Source organism: Thermochaetoides thermophila (assembly GCF_000221225.1).
Source record: "Thermochaetoides thermophila DSM 1495 unplaced genomic scaffold scf7180000011820, whole genome shotgun sequence".
NCBI classification, from domain to species: Eukaryota; Fungi; Ascomycota; class Sordariomycetes; order Sordariales; family Chaetomiaceae; genus Thermochaetoides; species Thermochaetoides thermophila.
Genome location: NW_006383036.1, coordinates 2,401,200 through 2,417,023, shown reverse-complemented (window position 1 = coordinate 2,417,023; position 15,824 = coordinate 2,401,200). Strand labels below are relative to the sequence as shown.

General features: G+C 53.7%; 5 protein-coding genes across 5 annotated transcripts; 3 read left to right on the top strand and 2 right to left on the bottom strand.

The window, feature by feature from the left end:
* Positions 1–1,703: 1,703 nt before the first annotated feature.
* On the top strand, positions 1,704–3,271 carry CTHT_0056520 (phosphotransferase-like protein; the record flags this gene model as incomplete). The annotated part of the gene is made up of 4 exons (XM_006695912.1): positions 1,704–1,722; positions 1,827–1,936; positions 2,027–2,152; positions 2,216–3,271. 4 exons carry the CDS (start codon positions 1,704–1,706, stop codon positions 3,269–3,271), a joined length of 1,311 nt encoding a protein of 436 aa, XP_006695975.1.
* Positions 3,272–4,330: 1,059 nt separating this feature from the next.
* Positions 4,331–5,468, bottom strand: CTHT_0056510 (uncharacterized protein; the record flags this gene model as incomplete). The annotated part of the gene is made up of 2 exons (XM_006695911.1): positions 4,331–4,637; positions 4,726–5,468. The coding sequence occupies 2 exons, from the start codon at positions 5,466–5,468 to the stop codon at positions 4,331–4,333; spliced, it is 1,050 nt and encodes a 349-aa protein (XP_006695974.1).
* An 805-nt stretch (positions 5,469–6,273) lies between these two features.
* Positions 6,274–7,131, top strand: CTHT_0056500 (putative phosphoinositide binding protein; the record flags this gene model as incomplete). The annotated part of the gene is made up of 2 exons (XM_006695910.1): positions 6,274–7,007; positions 7,068–7,131. 2 exons carry the CDS (start codon positions 6,274–6,276, stop codon positions 7,129–7,131), a joined length of 798 nt encoding a protein of 265 aa, XP_006695973.1.
* A 1,302-nt stretch (positions 7,132–8,433) lies between these two features.
* CTHT_0056490 (uncharacterized protein) lies at positions 8,434–10,401 on the top strand (the record flags this gene model as incomplete). Its single annotated transcript, XM_006695909.1, has 1 exon — positions 8,434–10,401. The coding sequence occupies one exon, from the start codon at positions 8,434–8,436 to the stop codon at positions 10,399–10,401; it is 1,968 nt and encodes a 655-aa protein (XP_006695972.1).
* A 641-nt stretch (positions 10,402–11,042) lies between these two features.
* Positions 11,043–14,963, bottom strand: CTHT_0056480 (putative heavy metal protein; the record flags this gene model as incomplete). Its single annotated transcript, XM_006695908.1, has 7 exons — positions 11,043–11,843; positions 11,939–12,320; positions 12,374–12,575; positions 12,632–12,792; positions 12,840–13,945; positions 14,015–14,059; positions 14,133–14,963. The coding sequence occupies 7 exons, from the start codon at positions 14,961–14,963 to the stop codon at positions 11,043–11,045; spliced, it is 3,528 nt and encodes a 1,175-aa protein (XP_006695971.1).
* Between the last annotated feature and the right edge of the window lie 861 nt (positions 14,964–15,824).

Below are 15,824 nucleotides of genomic sequence, written 5' to 3'. Positions count from 1 at the left end.
GACCGAGGGGTGTGAGGATTGATTAAGGGGCGTGGTGAATGTGGGTTAAGTTGAGAAAAGTGAGCATGTGTTGGGGGATTTTGTCAAGGCATGTTTTGTTTCATGGGGCATTGTCGTTGAGGGGTGTGATAAGCAGGAGCAGCGTTAATTGTCATCATCAGTGTTACCTTGTTTCTAATGTCTAACTTTTCCGAGCCATGTTCTCCAAGAGGTGTGACGTTGAAAGGGAGAGTGTAAGTGGAATTGGTGTTGCATTTCGGACTGATTGAGCTTGCGTCTTTCCGTTAGCATTCGTGTGGTAGCGAATCAAAGCATCTATCTTATGTACGGGGAAGTTTTGTTCTTGCTGGTGTGGAACAATTAGATTGTTTTGTTGCCTTCGAGCGACAGGTTTTGCCTCAGGCCACAACTCTCTTTTTTTTTTTTTTCTGGAGATGCCTTCCGTCCTCCCCGCAGCTGCTTCCATCTGATGTGGTTGTGCCCTTGGGGCTGGTCTGACTCGAGATGATACAGATGATTTCTTTCGCCACGCTTGAAACCCTGAGTGACTGCTCGTTGTTCCAGACGAGGGTTAAGCCCTCATCCACAGAAGCAGCTAGTTTTGATCACAAGGTGGGCTGCTTAACAATTCTGGTGATATTTATGCGAAATAGCACTTTATCTAAGCGTTGGTGTCCTTTCACATGTCAGGAACTGCCGTCAATGGCCACTGGACAGGAGTCGGTGATACGGGAGACCATGCGTCCATTTTCCGTTACTTGGGCTAACTGGAGGTCTGGAAATCTGCCCGTGAGTCTTGAGCGGCTGCGCGCTGCAAGCCGGGCCTAGGGTGGGGCATGGACCCCTGGACGGAACCCTGAGCTTTTGGGGACGGAATTTGCATCTGATTCGGCGATAAAAGCACTTTCTGCAGATTTCTCAAGAGGTTAAAAAGCAGCCATCTGCTGCTGCATATTCGTGCAGACAGAATTCAGTCCAATTGCCCGTTGACTGCATTGACTTCGGCGGAGACAACAGCCCGACCCGGTACTGAGGCGCGCCGACTCCGAGCGAAATCCCGCTGCGTGCCTGTTTCTGCTCGCTGGGATCGCTCGTCTACTGCAGTCCCAAACCCTCAGTGGCCCACTGCAGGGCAAGCAGCGAAGCCGCAGCCAGCAGCCAACAGCCAGCAGTCAGGGCAGCGCTCCTGTCTCAACAAAAACCTCGAACCCGCTCCCGCTGGCCGCGTGGGATGTGCTGTGGGACTGGCAGCCGCTGTGGCCTCCACCATACCCAGACCACGTAAGGGACACTCGCTGCTCGCCTCGCTTGCGTGCTCTCCGACCAGCTCTCCAGCCTACCTCTGCCCTTTGGCTGCCGAAAGGCATTGCATGCGCTGTCACCCGTCACCGCCGCACAACCTCCTTTTTCTTTCAACTTTTGCACTTTTTTTCTGTTTCTCTGTTTCATTTTTCTACCTAGAACTGAACCCTACATAAAACAGCCTGCATCTCCCTAGAAGGACGTCCATATACACTAGACAACTGCCGACTTAAGAACCCCATAATCGACAACATTCCGCTGTCCCTGTCCCGTGCCCGGCCGATTCGACGCCGACGATTACTCCCCCTTTCTCTGCCGTTCGAACATTCCCTGCCCGCGCAGAGCCTGGCGCCGAGATGATCGGCGGTTTGAAGCGTTCGCTGGGTCGAATTTTGGAAAACATGGCGCCCAGCAGCTATAGTAAGGGCCCCGGCCCCTTTGACGTTTACTCCTTTTTCGCAGAGATTCTGGAGCGCGCATCGAGGGAAATGGAGTCGTCGAGGCCCTACGCTGACACTGCGCAGACAAGGCGGCCGCCGAGTGCGTCTCAGATGACGCGCTAATTCACCTCAAGAGCTACAAATACTCTGCTGTCGACAAGTCGCCAATATCCAACTATGTCATGAGGCATTATGTACGCTGCCGCTGCCGCTGCCCTGCCCCGCCCCCGCACCCGCCCTGGACGGTGTGAACATGTGAACAGATGCTGAGACTAGCTTGCCAGTGGAACGCCTTCGTCGAGCTGCTCCCCCTCTGGATCGCCCCCAACATGGTCACGCTCATGGGGTTCATGTGCATCCTATGTAATGTCGGCGTGTTGGTGGTTATGATGCCGGACCTTGAGGGACCGGTGAGTGCCGCCAACATGCTCCTGTCAAGAAAGATCACCCCCTGACCTGTTTCCTCCTCGCAGGCCCCGTCATGGGTCTACTACAGCTTCGCTCTCGGTCTCTTCATGTACCAAACTCTCGACAATGTCGACGGCAAGCAGGCTCGCCGCACCGGAACCTCGTCCGGTCTGGGTGAGCTCTTCGACCACGGCATCGACTCGCTCAATTGCACACTCGCCTCGCTGCTCGAAACTGCTACACTCGGTCTCGGTACCTCGAAGGCGGGCATCTTCACAGCTCTCGCCCCGACCCTGCCCATGTTCTTCTCTACCTGGGAGACCTACCACACGCACACGCTTTACCTGGGCTACATCAACGGTCCGACCGAGGGCATCCTGCTCGCCTGCCTGATGATGCTCATCTCCGGCTACTACGGGCCCGGCGTCTGGTCGCAGCCCCTCCGCGAGCTTCCTGTCGCCACAATCCTCCACTTTTTCGGCCTCTCCGACTCTATCCTGCGCGACATCTCCTTCATCGACATCTGGGTCTGGTTCCTGGGTCTCTCCGTCCTCCTTACCCATGTGCCCTTCTGCGTCTACCACGTCGTTGAAGCGCGCCTCTCCCGCGGTCAAGACATCCTCCCTGTCTTCCTCGAGTGGACCCCGATGGCCGTCTTCATCCTCTCCTCCTTCGCCTGGCTCTACTCTCCCTACTCGACCCTCGCCAAGGAAAACCACCTCGTCCTCTTCTGCATCGTAATGGCCTTCGTCTTCGGCCGCATGACCACCAAGATGATCCTGGCGCACCTCACCCGCCAGCCGTTTCCCTTCTGGACCGTCATGCTCTGGCCTTTGGTTGGCGGCGCTGTGCTCGCCAACCTGCCATATTTTGGCCTTCCGGCGGTCTCGGCGGCGGTCGAGTACTGGTATCTGGTGGGATACTGCGTGTTTGCGGCGGTCGTGTACTTCCAGTGGGCGTGGCTGGTGACGACGAGCATTTGTCGATTTTTGGGAATTAACTGTCTGACGATACCTGCGGAGAAGCAGAGGGAGTTGATGGCGCAACAGGCGAGGAGGAAGAAGGAGGGGATTTTGGGCGGCGAGGGGCCGGTTATGGGCAATGGGAGGAAGGCGGATTAAGGGGCAGGTAGATAGGGGTTGAAGGACCTAAAGGAAAGGGATAGGTAATGAGGCTGAGAAACAGCCCTAAAAGGAGGGAAAGAGAGTGAGAGTGAGAGTGAGAGTGAGAGTGAGCACGGGATCATACCATCAACTGGAGATACCCTTTTCCTCGGAATAAGAAACGAGGAATCATGCATGAGCAAGCCGGATTTATCTTTTTCTTCGACTGGCATCTTTGGCTCCCGCTTGGCTTGGTCTGGTCATGATGACATGAGACAATCGCCCAAAAAAAGGGAAGAGAAGAGGGATCAAGAGGAAAAGAAGGAAAGCTAATGGAAAGATCTTTTGGGTGGCTTGGCTTTGGCATTGCATCGCGGGCGGATGGGATGGCTGCTAAGGCGTTGATTCACAATGTGGGAGGTTTATGCTTTGGGAACGATTGATGATGATGATGATGATGACGATGATGATGACGATGGCGACAGCGTCACGACCGCCATGGGGGTGTGGGCGCGGGAGAGCGGTGTGTTTTACGTTGCTTACCTACCTAACTTGCCTAAAGTGACTTTAACTGCTTAGACATATATAACTGATTGGACTTAATTACATAACTATTCACATATACCTAATTTATTTTGTGGTGTAAGAAGAGTGAAAGTGCGAATGGGGCAGCCTGTGGAAGTATAATAGAGAGGCTTAATCAGGAAGTCAATGGTCAGCACGTTGAGATTCGACATTTTTCAGCACAGTAATCATGAAATATTTAAGAAACGGTTCACATAAAAGTCGTGTCATTTTATACCGATTTCCTCATTTACAACCCTATGATCTCCAGAGCTCTACTCTCAGCGCCTAACTCTCTCCCAGACTACAACTCATCCCTTACCCTATCCCCCTCTTCCCCCTCCTGCTTCTCCCCCTTAACCCCCAAAAAACCCTCCAGATCCATCCACTCCGCCACGAACCCCCCCACAATCCTAGCCCAATCCCTTACCGTCCCCAAATCCAGATGCTCTCCGTCATCTTCCATCGTATGCCACACTTTCGGAAAGGGCATCGGTATCAAGTGCAGCACGTTCACCCCCTCTTAAGGAAAGGCATATGGTCGTCCTCCACATAACCTCTTACTACCCTCGGGTCACGGTCCCGGTCAGGGAGGAAGGGGGTTCGGGGGGAGGATTCGAGGAGGTTTAGCTTGCGAAGGCGGGATTCTAAGTTGGAGAGGGAAAGGTAATGCACGTGGGAGTGGAGGAAGTAGGAGGGGATGGTGGGGGAGGGGGAGCCGAGAAGGTCGAGAAGGAGGAGAAGGGAGATGGAAGAGAGGGGGGTTGGATATTTAGAGCCGGAGGGATAGGGGAGGGAGGACCAGGTTGAGGCGAGGGCTCTAAAAGGGGGAGGGGGGGTTGAAGTTAGATATCAGTATATAGGGAAGAAAGAAAGTCGGGAGGGGGGGGGGGAAAACAAGAACGTACCGTGATCCGTAAAGGCTATCCTCAGCGCTCCATTTCAACCACGCCTCCTCCCCATCAAACAAAATAATCTGCAGCCCCTTCTCCTCCTCTTCGTAATCATCATCCTCATCCTCAAGACCGTCCCATCCTTCAGCTGCCCTCTGTTCCCTTACCCTCGCCATGGCCTCCCACTTCCTCGTCAACGCCTCGTCGACCGCCTTCGCGGCATACAACACCAGGGCACACGGCACAGCGCTATCAATCGCCCCGATGAACCCCTCCGGCTTATAGAGACTATCATAATGCGCTGCCAGCGTCAACCGAGCAACATCCCCTTCACTCTTCAGCCTCTTCCCCTTTACCGCTTCGCTCCCCCCATATTGCTCTGGGGTAATTATTCCTGGCAGATAGGGCTTCACCCAGGGAGGATCCCTCCTCAGGACCAGATTCGCAAACGGCACTCTGACTCCCTTCCCATGGATCGGCGTCTCGGCGGTCGTGTTGTGCCATTCGATGCGCCAGCTGGGATGCAGGTTCTTTTGCACCCAGGAGACGAAATGGTGCTGAACGGCGGCATGGCCTGGCGTGCCGGGCACGCGGGGACGGAGGATGGGGGAAAGGAGGGCGGAGGCGAGAGGGTCGAAATCGGGGTCGGGGTCTCTGGGGGTGTTTTTGAAAGGGGGGAGGAGGGTGAGAGCGTGGTCGGAGAGGGGGGTGTAGGCTAAGGTAGGGAGGGTTAAGAGAGATAAGAGTAGGGGCTTCATTAGTGGGAATGTTTAAGTCAGGATGGAGGGGTGTGTGTGTGTGTGTGTGTGTGTGTGTGTGTGTGTGGTGTGTGTGTGTAAAGGGAGAAAGGAGTGAGAGGGCCCGAGGGGCGAGGGGGAGACGATTAGCAGTCTAGGTGAGGACCAACGAGGAGTCGTTGACTTTGGGTTGTTACAATTCCTAATCGAATCATCAGTTGAGATTAAAAGAATGTCAAAATGTCATTTTACGAGCTCAAATAAACAAGATATACAAATGCAGGGTGCTCAATGGTGAGTCCCAAGCTTGGTGGTGTTTGTTCAAAGGCTCAAGCTGTCCTCACGGTCCTTGGCGTTGCCAACAAGCAACAACCCTAACCCTCCCTCGATACCACCAGGGCCCACCAAACTCTGGAGAAGTGGACCACGGCCCGTGATCGCGGGACGGTAAACTTTGGCAGTTTGCCCCACTTGAGCTCTAAGCTGATCTGGCGCCTGTATCGCCTGTTCCTCTGACTTCTAGGTCCATGTGTTCATGCTCCGGCTCTGTGCCGCTTGGCCCTTGAAACATCCATTGCAACGCTGCTGTTTCCCCTAATTTCCACTTTTCTTACCCAAGCGACGCAGTTTGTTTCTCCTTGAGTTCATCTCCAAGTCAGCATACTTCCAATTGCCATCACCAGCGGACACCTGTCGTCACTTACCATCGCTGCTCTTTACACGAGGCTCAGCTCGAGAAGCGCATCAACTCACACGTCTCACCCCGACAATTACACGACTGCGAACAACCAGCGTTCCCCCCCATCGCAACGCCTCCATGGCCTGAATGGCGACATCAACACCTGCCCAGCAAATACATCCCGCTTCCTCAGACCAGCGCGACCCGCGCGACAATGAGGGCGACACGCCGACACCGGTAGCCAGCGCAGCCAGCGCCTATGAACAGCGCGAGGCTGACGACCGCCCACCTCTCTTCCCAGACGACATCTCTGACAATGCCTCGCTGCCATCAATCCCATCCGATGCGCGGTCAAACCAGCAATCCTCTCCAACAGATGAGGCCGTCCCGCCGTACTGGTCCCAGCCGCAAGATACCCAGATACAAGGCGTCCTATCTCCAGGCCGGGCGCGCGCCGTGTCGAGCGCTTCAGCCGAGTCTGACTTGCCAGGGGTTATTACGCTGCAAGACAACGAACAAGAGTACGATGACGAGGATGATGCTGAGGATGCTCGAAGAGCGACCCAGCTCCAACACGGCCGCGACCGCAACCGCGCCTGCTGGGCGCGCAGCGTCGAGGTGACGGACTACGTGCTGGTCAACAGCGGGGCAACTAACATCGGGGCGTTTGTGGTGTGGAACATCAGAGTGGAAACCATGAACGGAACCAAGATGAACATACGCAAGCGGTACTCGGAATTTGATGTCCTGCGCCGCAGGCTGATTCAGACGTTCCCCAACTTTGAGGCGGCCGTGCCGGCGCTGCCGCCGAAGAGCGTGCTCAAGAAATTTCAGCCTAGGTTTTTGGAGAAGAGGAGGGTGGGGTTGCAGTATTTTTTGAAGTAGGTCCTCCTCAACTTGAAGTGTTGAGACAGGGGCATGCAGCATGCTAACTGAGCCAGCTGTATTCTGCTTAACCCTGAGTTTTCGGGGTCGCCCGTGCTCAAGGAGTTTCTGTTCTCATAAATGAGCGGAAGGGCGGATACGGATACAATGAAGTTTTACGAAGTCACGAAGCAAGCGTTTATGCCACGTAATGATAATTTTGGATAATGGGCGCAGCATGATGGGCAAGGCAGTGCTTATGCTGTTGGCGATGGTAATTATGTACTGGTTTGGGAATTCTTCACAGCCGGGCCTGGCCACGATGGATGGATGGCTGGTAGTAGGATCACGCTAACTAGGGTCACTCAATGGCCAACTCGGGAGTAAGCCACGCTTTGGATCGGATCTCGCGAGCGAACTAACTCAAACTTGATGATGTAACGGTTATATCACGGCAATGCGTGTGCGAGTTGGCATGATTAGGTTGACATCCTCGATCTGCTTGTTATTCTCATCTGGGTCAAGACGAGAATGACAACGAGACGAGGCTGTGTGACTAACCCAAGCCACGGCATCACCATCACTAGCCACCAGTCAACGCCATAGTTAACGCCACAGCCACGTCCATCAGGATCACCTCATGCACTCACCTGCCCCTCCAGCCAATTAACGAACAGTCCCTCCACACAGCTGCACACGGCGAAAGCTGGCTTCCATGGCCCCGCTGTGGGTCTTGTAGTGGACCATCCCCCAAAGCTAAGCTTTTTGGGCTACTAACTAGCCACTTTGCTGTCGTAAGCCAAGATTTTTTTTTTGCCGATCGTTCCTAACGTCTGCGCCTTGGTCTTAGTCCTGCCATGCGACTATGGTAAAAATTCCTAGACATATTTGCTTTGTTTTGAGTGATCACTCACAAGACTGACCGGTTCAGCCAATGGACGGACGGCCGGGTTTTGCCGAGCGATAGTTGAGGTTGCACACGGGGTAAAGGGTTACAGGTTACTGCTGCTGAAGTGGGATGTGCGTAGGTCCTTGCTTACATGTGCGGTGTTCATATCCTGTTCAGGTTTTTTTTTTTTAATTGGGGTGTCGGGTGATAGTTAGAAGATAGAGAGGGGTTGGTTCCGAGCTTCCAGGTTGGGCTGCTCAACTCTAACTTTTTAACTCTACCTAGCAGGTATCTTTTTTTTTCTGCCCTTTTGGTCGTCTTCATCCCGTACTGATGTCGCGTTGTTGAGTACCTAAATAGATTTAGGACGGTTCATCTGAACTAGAGTTTGCCAGGATCGCCATCTCATCTACCAGCTGTTCCAAACAAACTTCAAAAAGGCGTTCACAGCCAAGCTGTTGGTCTCTCTAAGCAGTAACCAACGCTTCCTCCAACTGCCGACGTACCACGTACCAGCGCTTTAAACAGTATCCAAGACTAAACGCTTCACCAGCATGCCTCCGGGAGCAGAACTTCCCGCCCTAACCCTCCGAACGGGCAGCGCCGACCTCGCCCGTCCTCTCCCCCAGCGCTCTACCGACCCGGTTGTCTCGTCGCGCAGCCGCCAGGAATATCTTGATTCTCTCGTTGTGCCAACAAAGGAAGAGTTCGACAAGATTGCCGAGAAACAGGCTCAACGCGAGGCAGACTACAAGCGTCAACGTCGCGAACAGCGTCGCAGTCTAGAAGCTGCCGCTATTCAGTCAGCGCCGTCGTCGGCCAGGCCTGGAACGGCGTCAAGCCAGCAACAACAACGACCAACTACCCACCAGAGTGATGGTCACGGTAGTCATAACCATAAGCGCTTCTCTTCTCTGATCAGCACCTTGAGCCGACACAGCTACGAAGAAGAGAATGCAATCCGGGAGGAGGCCGCGACAATTATCCAGCGGAATTACAGAGGTTACCGTACGCGCCGCGAACTCCAGGGCTTGACGATAAGTGCGTCGAGTCGATGGATGCATACCATTCGTGAGGCGCAGTGGCGGGAGGTGCTCGCGCCGAGACCGAGGAGTAGTATCGAGCAGGAGGGATTATCGAGCGCGAGAATGAATTGGAAGAAGGCGACGGCTGTGGCGAGGCATGCCGGGGGTGTAGATAGGGTTGTGGAGGACGAAGACAAGAACGAGAATTCCTCGATCTCGTCTTCATCCTCCTCCTCGTCATCATCTTCGTTGTCGTCGTCGTCGTCGTCGTCGTCGTCGTCTTCATCTTCCGACTCGAAGGAAGGACTGCGCAACAAAATAAAGAAAAAGGTCAAATTCCAGAGATATAAACACAGGAAGAGCACGCGTAAGCAGAACCCCCCCGTCGAACCCCCCGACCCACGACCCATGGCCCTCCAATACTTCCTCGAAATGGTCGACCAGCGCCACCGCTACGGCGCCAACCTCCTGCTCTACCATGCCGTCTGGAAAGCCTCCGCCACCAACGAAAACTTCTTTTACTGGCTCGACGAAGGAGAAGGGAGAACCGTTAACCTCGATGTCTGCCCTCGTTCTCGCCTCAATCGCGAGTGCGTGCGCTACCTCTCCCCAGAAGAACGCAAGTACTACCTCGTCACTGTGGACAACCAAGGCCGTCTCTGCTGGGCCAAAAACGGCGAAAGAATCGATACGTCCACGCACTACCGCGACTCTATATATGGCATCGTCCCTAAGGACGATCCAACTCCGGCATGGAAGCCCCCTGGCGTAGAGGACACACTCTCCCCATCGACCACGAACCCCTCCTCCCGCCGCTCCTCAACCTCTTCCTCCTCCTGGTCCTCTGCCTCCTTCTCCCCTCTCTCCACAACCTCCTCCTTCTCCGCGACAGCAGTAACCCGCTACCCGCCCGGTTCCTCCACCCTCCCTCCCGTAATCTCCTCCCCCACACCCCTCTCCACCAACCCCCCCTCTCCAACATCCGCCCGCCACTTCAACCCCCTAACCAACCTCAAGCCCTACCTCTCCCCAACCGCAATATTAACCACGTTACTAAGACACACAATCCGCCCCAACACCTGGATCTTCGTCCTAACTCCGAAGACATCCCCCCCACAACTCTACATCTCCCTCAAATCTCCCGGCACATTCCAGCACTCCTCCTTCCTCTCCGGCGGACCCACGGCCGCCGCAGGCCTCATTCGGGTCCGCGACGGATATATCACCCATCTGTCACCACTAAGCGGACACTACCGGCCGCCGGCGAGCGAGATGAAGTGGGTCGTTAGGGTGTTGAGAGAAGAGATGGGGGTTGATTTGAGACGGGTGAGGTTCAAAGGGAAGGGGTATGTGTTGTTGAGGGGATTGGAGGGGTATGAAGAGGTGAAGAGGAAGGGGCGGGAGTTGAAGGGGAAGCTGGGATGGGGCAAAACCGGGGAGGGGAAGGAGGATAAGAAGAAGATGAACAGGGGGTCAGGTGAGGTAGATTTGGCTTAGTTTGGTTGGTTTCTTTCAGTAATATGGTTGGTTGATATGTAATGTGTTAGTATCGGGCTTCAAGACATGAGCAAGGTATAGAAGCATGGAGATACCAGCGGTTAATTAATTTTGGTTTGGAGAATCTCGATTCAATGGTGTAATTGCAGTTATCAATGTGCTATTGCTCCATGAACACTGAGTCACATCTCATGACCATGGCATGATCATTGTCCCTAAGGACTCTCTTCCACATCACTGGCGTCAAAACTGAACCTTGGCTTTGTAACATATAAAAGAGTGGCTCTTTTTTTTTTTTTTAATAACCCCTCCCCTTTTTTGACCTCCTTTTGCCAACAATAACCTCTAACTCTATAGATCCTTTCGCACCATGATAAGAAGTTCGGAAATAACACACTCCAGCCTAAACCAAGCCATCATAAACTCAATTGTCATAAAACCCTACCCAAGTCATCCTATCCCCAAACATAACAAGCTTTTGATAACCTAAGTAAGAATAGCACAGGGAAAAAAGTAAAATGAGAATGATAACACACTTTGAAGCAAACATAACAGGAAAAAAAACAAAGAAAAACTAAGAACCTCAAACATAGTGGCCACTTGACCTCTCTTTACCTCTCTTCCCTGTTGCTCAACCCTCCTCATACATGCCCCAATGCAACCCCATCCGGCGACGGCTCACTCTTACTCTTCACCCTCCTCGAAAGATACCTAGGATACTTCAACCCCCCACTGTCGTTATCTCTCGGACCAGGCCCCAACAACCCCTCCCCATCCGAAACGTCACCATCTTCATCCCCCACATCCTCAACCCTCCGTCCCGTCACCTTGTCGTGCTCCTCCTCTGCTCTGACAGCCCTTGACAAAGAAAGAAACCCCATGCTCGATCCCGCCGCAGACGTATATGAAATCATCCCTCCCGAAGGGGTCGAATGGAAAACAGTGTACTGCCCCTGTCCCGACACCGGGACCGACGCCGCAGCAGGCACGACAAAGACCTGCCCCGATGGTTGTGTTGGCCCCGTAATGAACTGAACATGCTGTGAAAGCTGCCCCTGCGGTCCAACAACGCTCTGATACCCCATCTGAGGCGTCGGTGGTGGCGGGGGTGGGGGGAAGGCATGCACCAGTCCCGCCGCAGCACCGTCTTCGTCATACCATCCATCCATTGACCGGTTCAGGGCGTGCATGGCCGCCGCAGCCGGAGTCGAAGTCAGGTTTCCCCTCGTCGCCATTGTCGTCGTGGGATTTGGTTGTATCGAATCCGCTGTCGCAGTAGCCGTCACACCGATCGGAGAAAACGGTGTCGCGCTGGCTGACAAGACTCCATACCCACGAGCGGAACGCGGCGTGAACTCTGGCGCGCCGGGATTAAGTTGTGAAGAGCCCTTGAGTTTTGCGGAAAGGGCACAGGTTAGAAAAATAAACGGACACACATGGCGCTAGGACCGGGTCAAAGTATGTAATGTATGCTTTGTGTTGACGTGTTGTGTTGATAACTATACACTCATTTCTTTGACGGGTCTCTAGCTCATACCTCTTTCTTGTGATTGGTAGACGCAGCAGTGTTGCCATTGTTGACCTTGGCAGTGCCGTTTCCAGGTTTAGTGTTGGGCTGTTCGCTGTTCTTAGCTACGCCATTCGCAGAGTTGCTGGCTTCGCCGTTGATGATGCTGGACTTGACCTTCGCCAACTCGGTCTTGGCCTTTTCAGGGGTCAAGTCATTGACAATGCTGGAGGTGGACTCGTCATCGGTGCTCTGGTCGCGGTTCTTGGACTTGATGAAGACCTGCTTAGACCACAGGTCTGCATACTTGCCGTTGGCGCGAATCAGCTCCTCGTGGTTGCCCTGCTCAACGATCTCGCCGTCCTTCACGACTATGATGCGGTCCGCATTCATGATAGTCGACAGGCGGTGACTAAAGAATTAGCTTGAACCACAGCAATGGAGGGGAAAAAAAAAAGCGCATACGCAACAATAAACGTGGTGCGGCCCTCACAAAGCTTTCGCAGAGCCTCCTGGATCTTCTGCTCAGTCTCGGTGTCGACCGCACTGGTGGCCTCATCCAACAGCACGATGGCCGGCTTCTTCAGGATAGCCCTGGCAATCGCAACGCGCTGTAGTTCGCCACCGGAAATCTTGACGCCGCGCTCGCCAACCCTGGTTTGGTAGCCTGCTGTTGTCAGCTTTGCTCTTGAGCCTGAATCTCACCTCCACGAGGGGACATACCATCGGTGAACTTGAGGATCTGCTCGTGGATGCAGGCTGCCTTACACGCCTCATATACCTCCTCGTCAGTAGCCGTGAGCTTCGCGTAGCGCACATTGTTGATGATGGTGTCGTCGAACAGGATCGGGTTCTGCGGCACGACACCAATTTGTGCGCGGAGGCTGAATTGTCAGTACTCTCTCCCGTCTTGAGGTACGGTACAACTTACCTATGCAGATCGACATCGCGGATATCCTGCCCATCAATGCTAATTCTGCCTTTGGTGACATCGTAAAACCGATCCAAAAGCTTGAGGATGGTCGATTTGCCGGCGCCAGTGGCTCCGACAAACGCAACCGTCATTCCCGGCTCTGCCCTGAAGTTGATATCCTTCAGGATTTCTTTCTTGCCATCATACGAGAAGTGCACACCCTCGAAGCGCACCTCGCCCCCGTGGAACTGCAACGGCGGTGCCCCATGCTTGCTGACGATAGTCGGCTTAGTCTGCATGATCTCCAGCAACTGCTCGGCCTGCAGTAAATCCCTTGAAATACTGCGACCCAAGCTCGCAAAGAAGGTCAAAGGTGACACCAGTTGCGCCCAGTATGTCAGCAGCATAATAAACTGACCGGCAGTTGCCTGGCCGTGGGTGATTTGATAGACAGCAAGGAAGGCGCCCGCGATAAGACCGGAGAGCAAAACCAGAAACTGGAGGGCGTAAGTCAGGATATAGCCGAAGTATACCTTCTGGGTCTTCTCTACGCGATCCCTGACTGCAGCCGAGTAACGGTCCTCTTCGTGGCTGATCTGGTTGAAGCTAGCAACGGTCGACCAGCCCTGAATACCGGCCTGGCGGACGTAATGCTCGCGGTACCACGCGCTCACTTCGCTCCTACGTGCGTTCTTCAGCCCCGAAATCATGCGCGTGGCAATATACATGAAGACAACAGCCGTGGCAATGGTAATAAACCCTTCGTATGGGCCCAGCATCGCCGAGAGATAGACAAAGGCGACAGTCATGTCAATGAACATCGGAACTGCCCGGAAGCAGACCGACTCGAGAATGTTGGAGATGCTCTGACCGCACTGGATGGCCATCATGATGTCCGAGGAGCTCTTGGAGTCGTGAAAGTCCGAGGAGAGGTTCAACACATGCGAGTAAGCCGCTGTGCTCAAGGCGCCAAAGGTGTAATACTCGACCGGGATCCAGAGCCATTGGCGCAGCAGCGAAATTCCCGCCTCAGAAGCGACCAGCTTCAAGCCGGCAAAGATTGAGACCTCAATCCAGGGGTTCTTATTGTTCTGACCCGTCAAGCTATCTTGGATGATACCCATCTGGCGTGGAATCAAGAGGTTAAGGAAATTAGATGCCAGCAGGCAGAGTCCAACGAGCACAACACGGACCTGAAGCTCCCTGTTGTTCACTGGCCAAATGTATGGGAAGAAGATCTGGAGTTCCAACTTGTTAGTGCATACCATCACTCATACACACAGTCCACAGAGGCTCTAGGATGGTACGTACCACAAGGTAGCCCTTGGCATATGTGAGCCAGTTGCCGTTTTCCTTAAGCCGCTTCTCCATTCGCTTACTAGCTTTCTTTTGGCGACTAGCCCAAGGGTTCTCATCGTCATCGCTATCCGAGTCGCTGTCACTGTCATTGCTTGAGCCGCTCGTGGTCCCATAGCTGTCCTGGTTGCGTCCAGCCTGACCGTCGACATCGGCTTCATTGACGCTACCATTGGCCCTCAGTAGGCTCTGTCGCTCCGAGTCGGTGGCTTGTTCCGGCTTAGCAGCGCGGTTTCCCATGTAATATAACGCAAAAGCGGACGCGGCAGCGAGGTATCTGACTGTGACAACCAAAATCTCAAAGATTTCCGCCCACTCAAGAGACTCTGGAGACCGGGTGACCCAGGATACGACCTGAACGACGGGCTCGAAGATGAGAGCCACTGCAAAGGTGCCAGTGTAAGGGTACCAGACGGGATGTTTAGAGTCGACAAGCCCGGCAAAGACCACACCATAGGCCAGAGCGCACGAGAGGAGGCTGATGACCATGTCTTGATCAGCGATCGGGAACTCGTGCAGCGCCAAGCCCCTGGTTCCGAGAGCAAGAAGCTCAGAGAAGTATGTGAGAATGATCGAGGCGAGCAGCCAGGTGATGACCCGACGACGAGGATGCTGCTGCTTTGAGATCTTTGTCTGCAAGGTACAGATGGCGAAGCTGCTGGCTGACATGTAGTAGAGGAAGATGATGGCAGGGTAGGCATAATGGAGTACTGAGAGCATCCGGCGAAGGGGAGCCTTAACCGACGCTACGTCGGCCATGTCGTCGATCGCTCTTGGGTCTAACATTGTGAACTGTCAGTCACCAATTGGTGAGATATGATTGCTAGTTGTTGTCGTCAGGGACCGACCAAGTTTCAGGGGATGCCGCTGACCGATTTTGGGATAGGTATTAAATATCGAAATATAGCGAACCAAGACTTTTTTGATTGGCGAGTCGAACCCAGGTACATCCGAAACCTATCTCCAAGTGCCTGAAGTTAGGCTGCTTAGCCAAATCGTTCGGCACCAGTTCCTATAGGTCCTCCGAATGATGGATCGTGCTTCCTGAAGTTTTGGACTGTTGTCAGTGTTTTGTTGTGGAGGATACCCGTACCTGCAGTGGCTTTAACCCATAGAGAGTTAGTATCCGTCCGTTGCTACGGCAAGCTCTACAACACGTCGCTACCCGCGCGTGTGGTAAATACCTACCTATGAGCCCCGTACTTGACAGTTTTGCGGCCTCTGCGCAGTTGCCGCGACAAACAATAACCCACGCTATCGGGGTCGACTTGTTCTGCCCAGAACTAATATCACAACAGCAATTAGTAGTTGCCCCTTCCTCCCTAGTCAGTTGGGCTCTTATCAGTGGCACAATTCTCGCATTCTTCCCGGAATGACAGCCGCCCAAAGCCTTTCCCGTACTTACCTGCTTCACAAGGGATGAAGATGTTTCTATCAGATAATTTGGAATATAAGAGAAGGACTCAGCCCTTAGATTTTGGATGTTGGCCTAAGTTCAAACCCTAACACTGCCGGAGACAGCAAAGGTCCACACCAAGATGCAAACTCTCTCTTAAGAACCTCATCTATGCAGATGTTGGAAGTAAGACCTTCACAGGAGCATCCAGTGTTAGCTCGCTCCTAAATGATGACATCTGACCCTGGCAT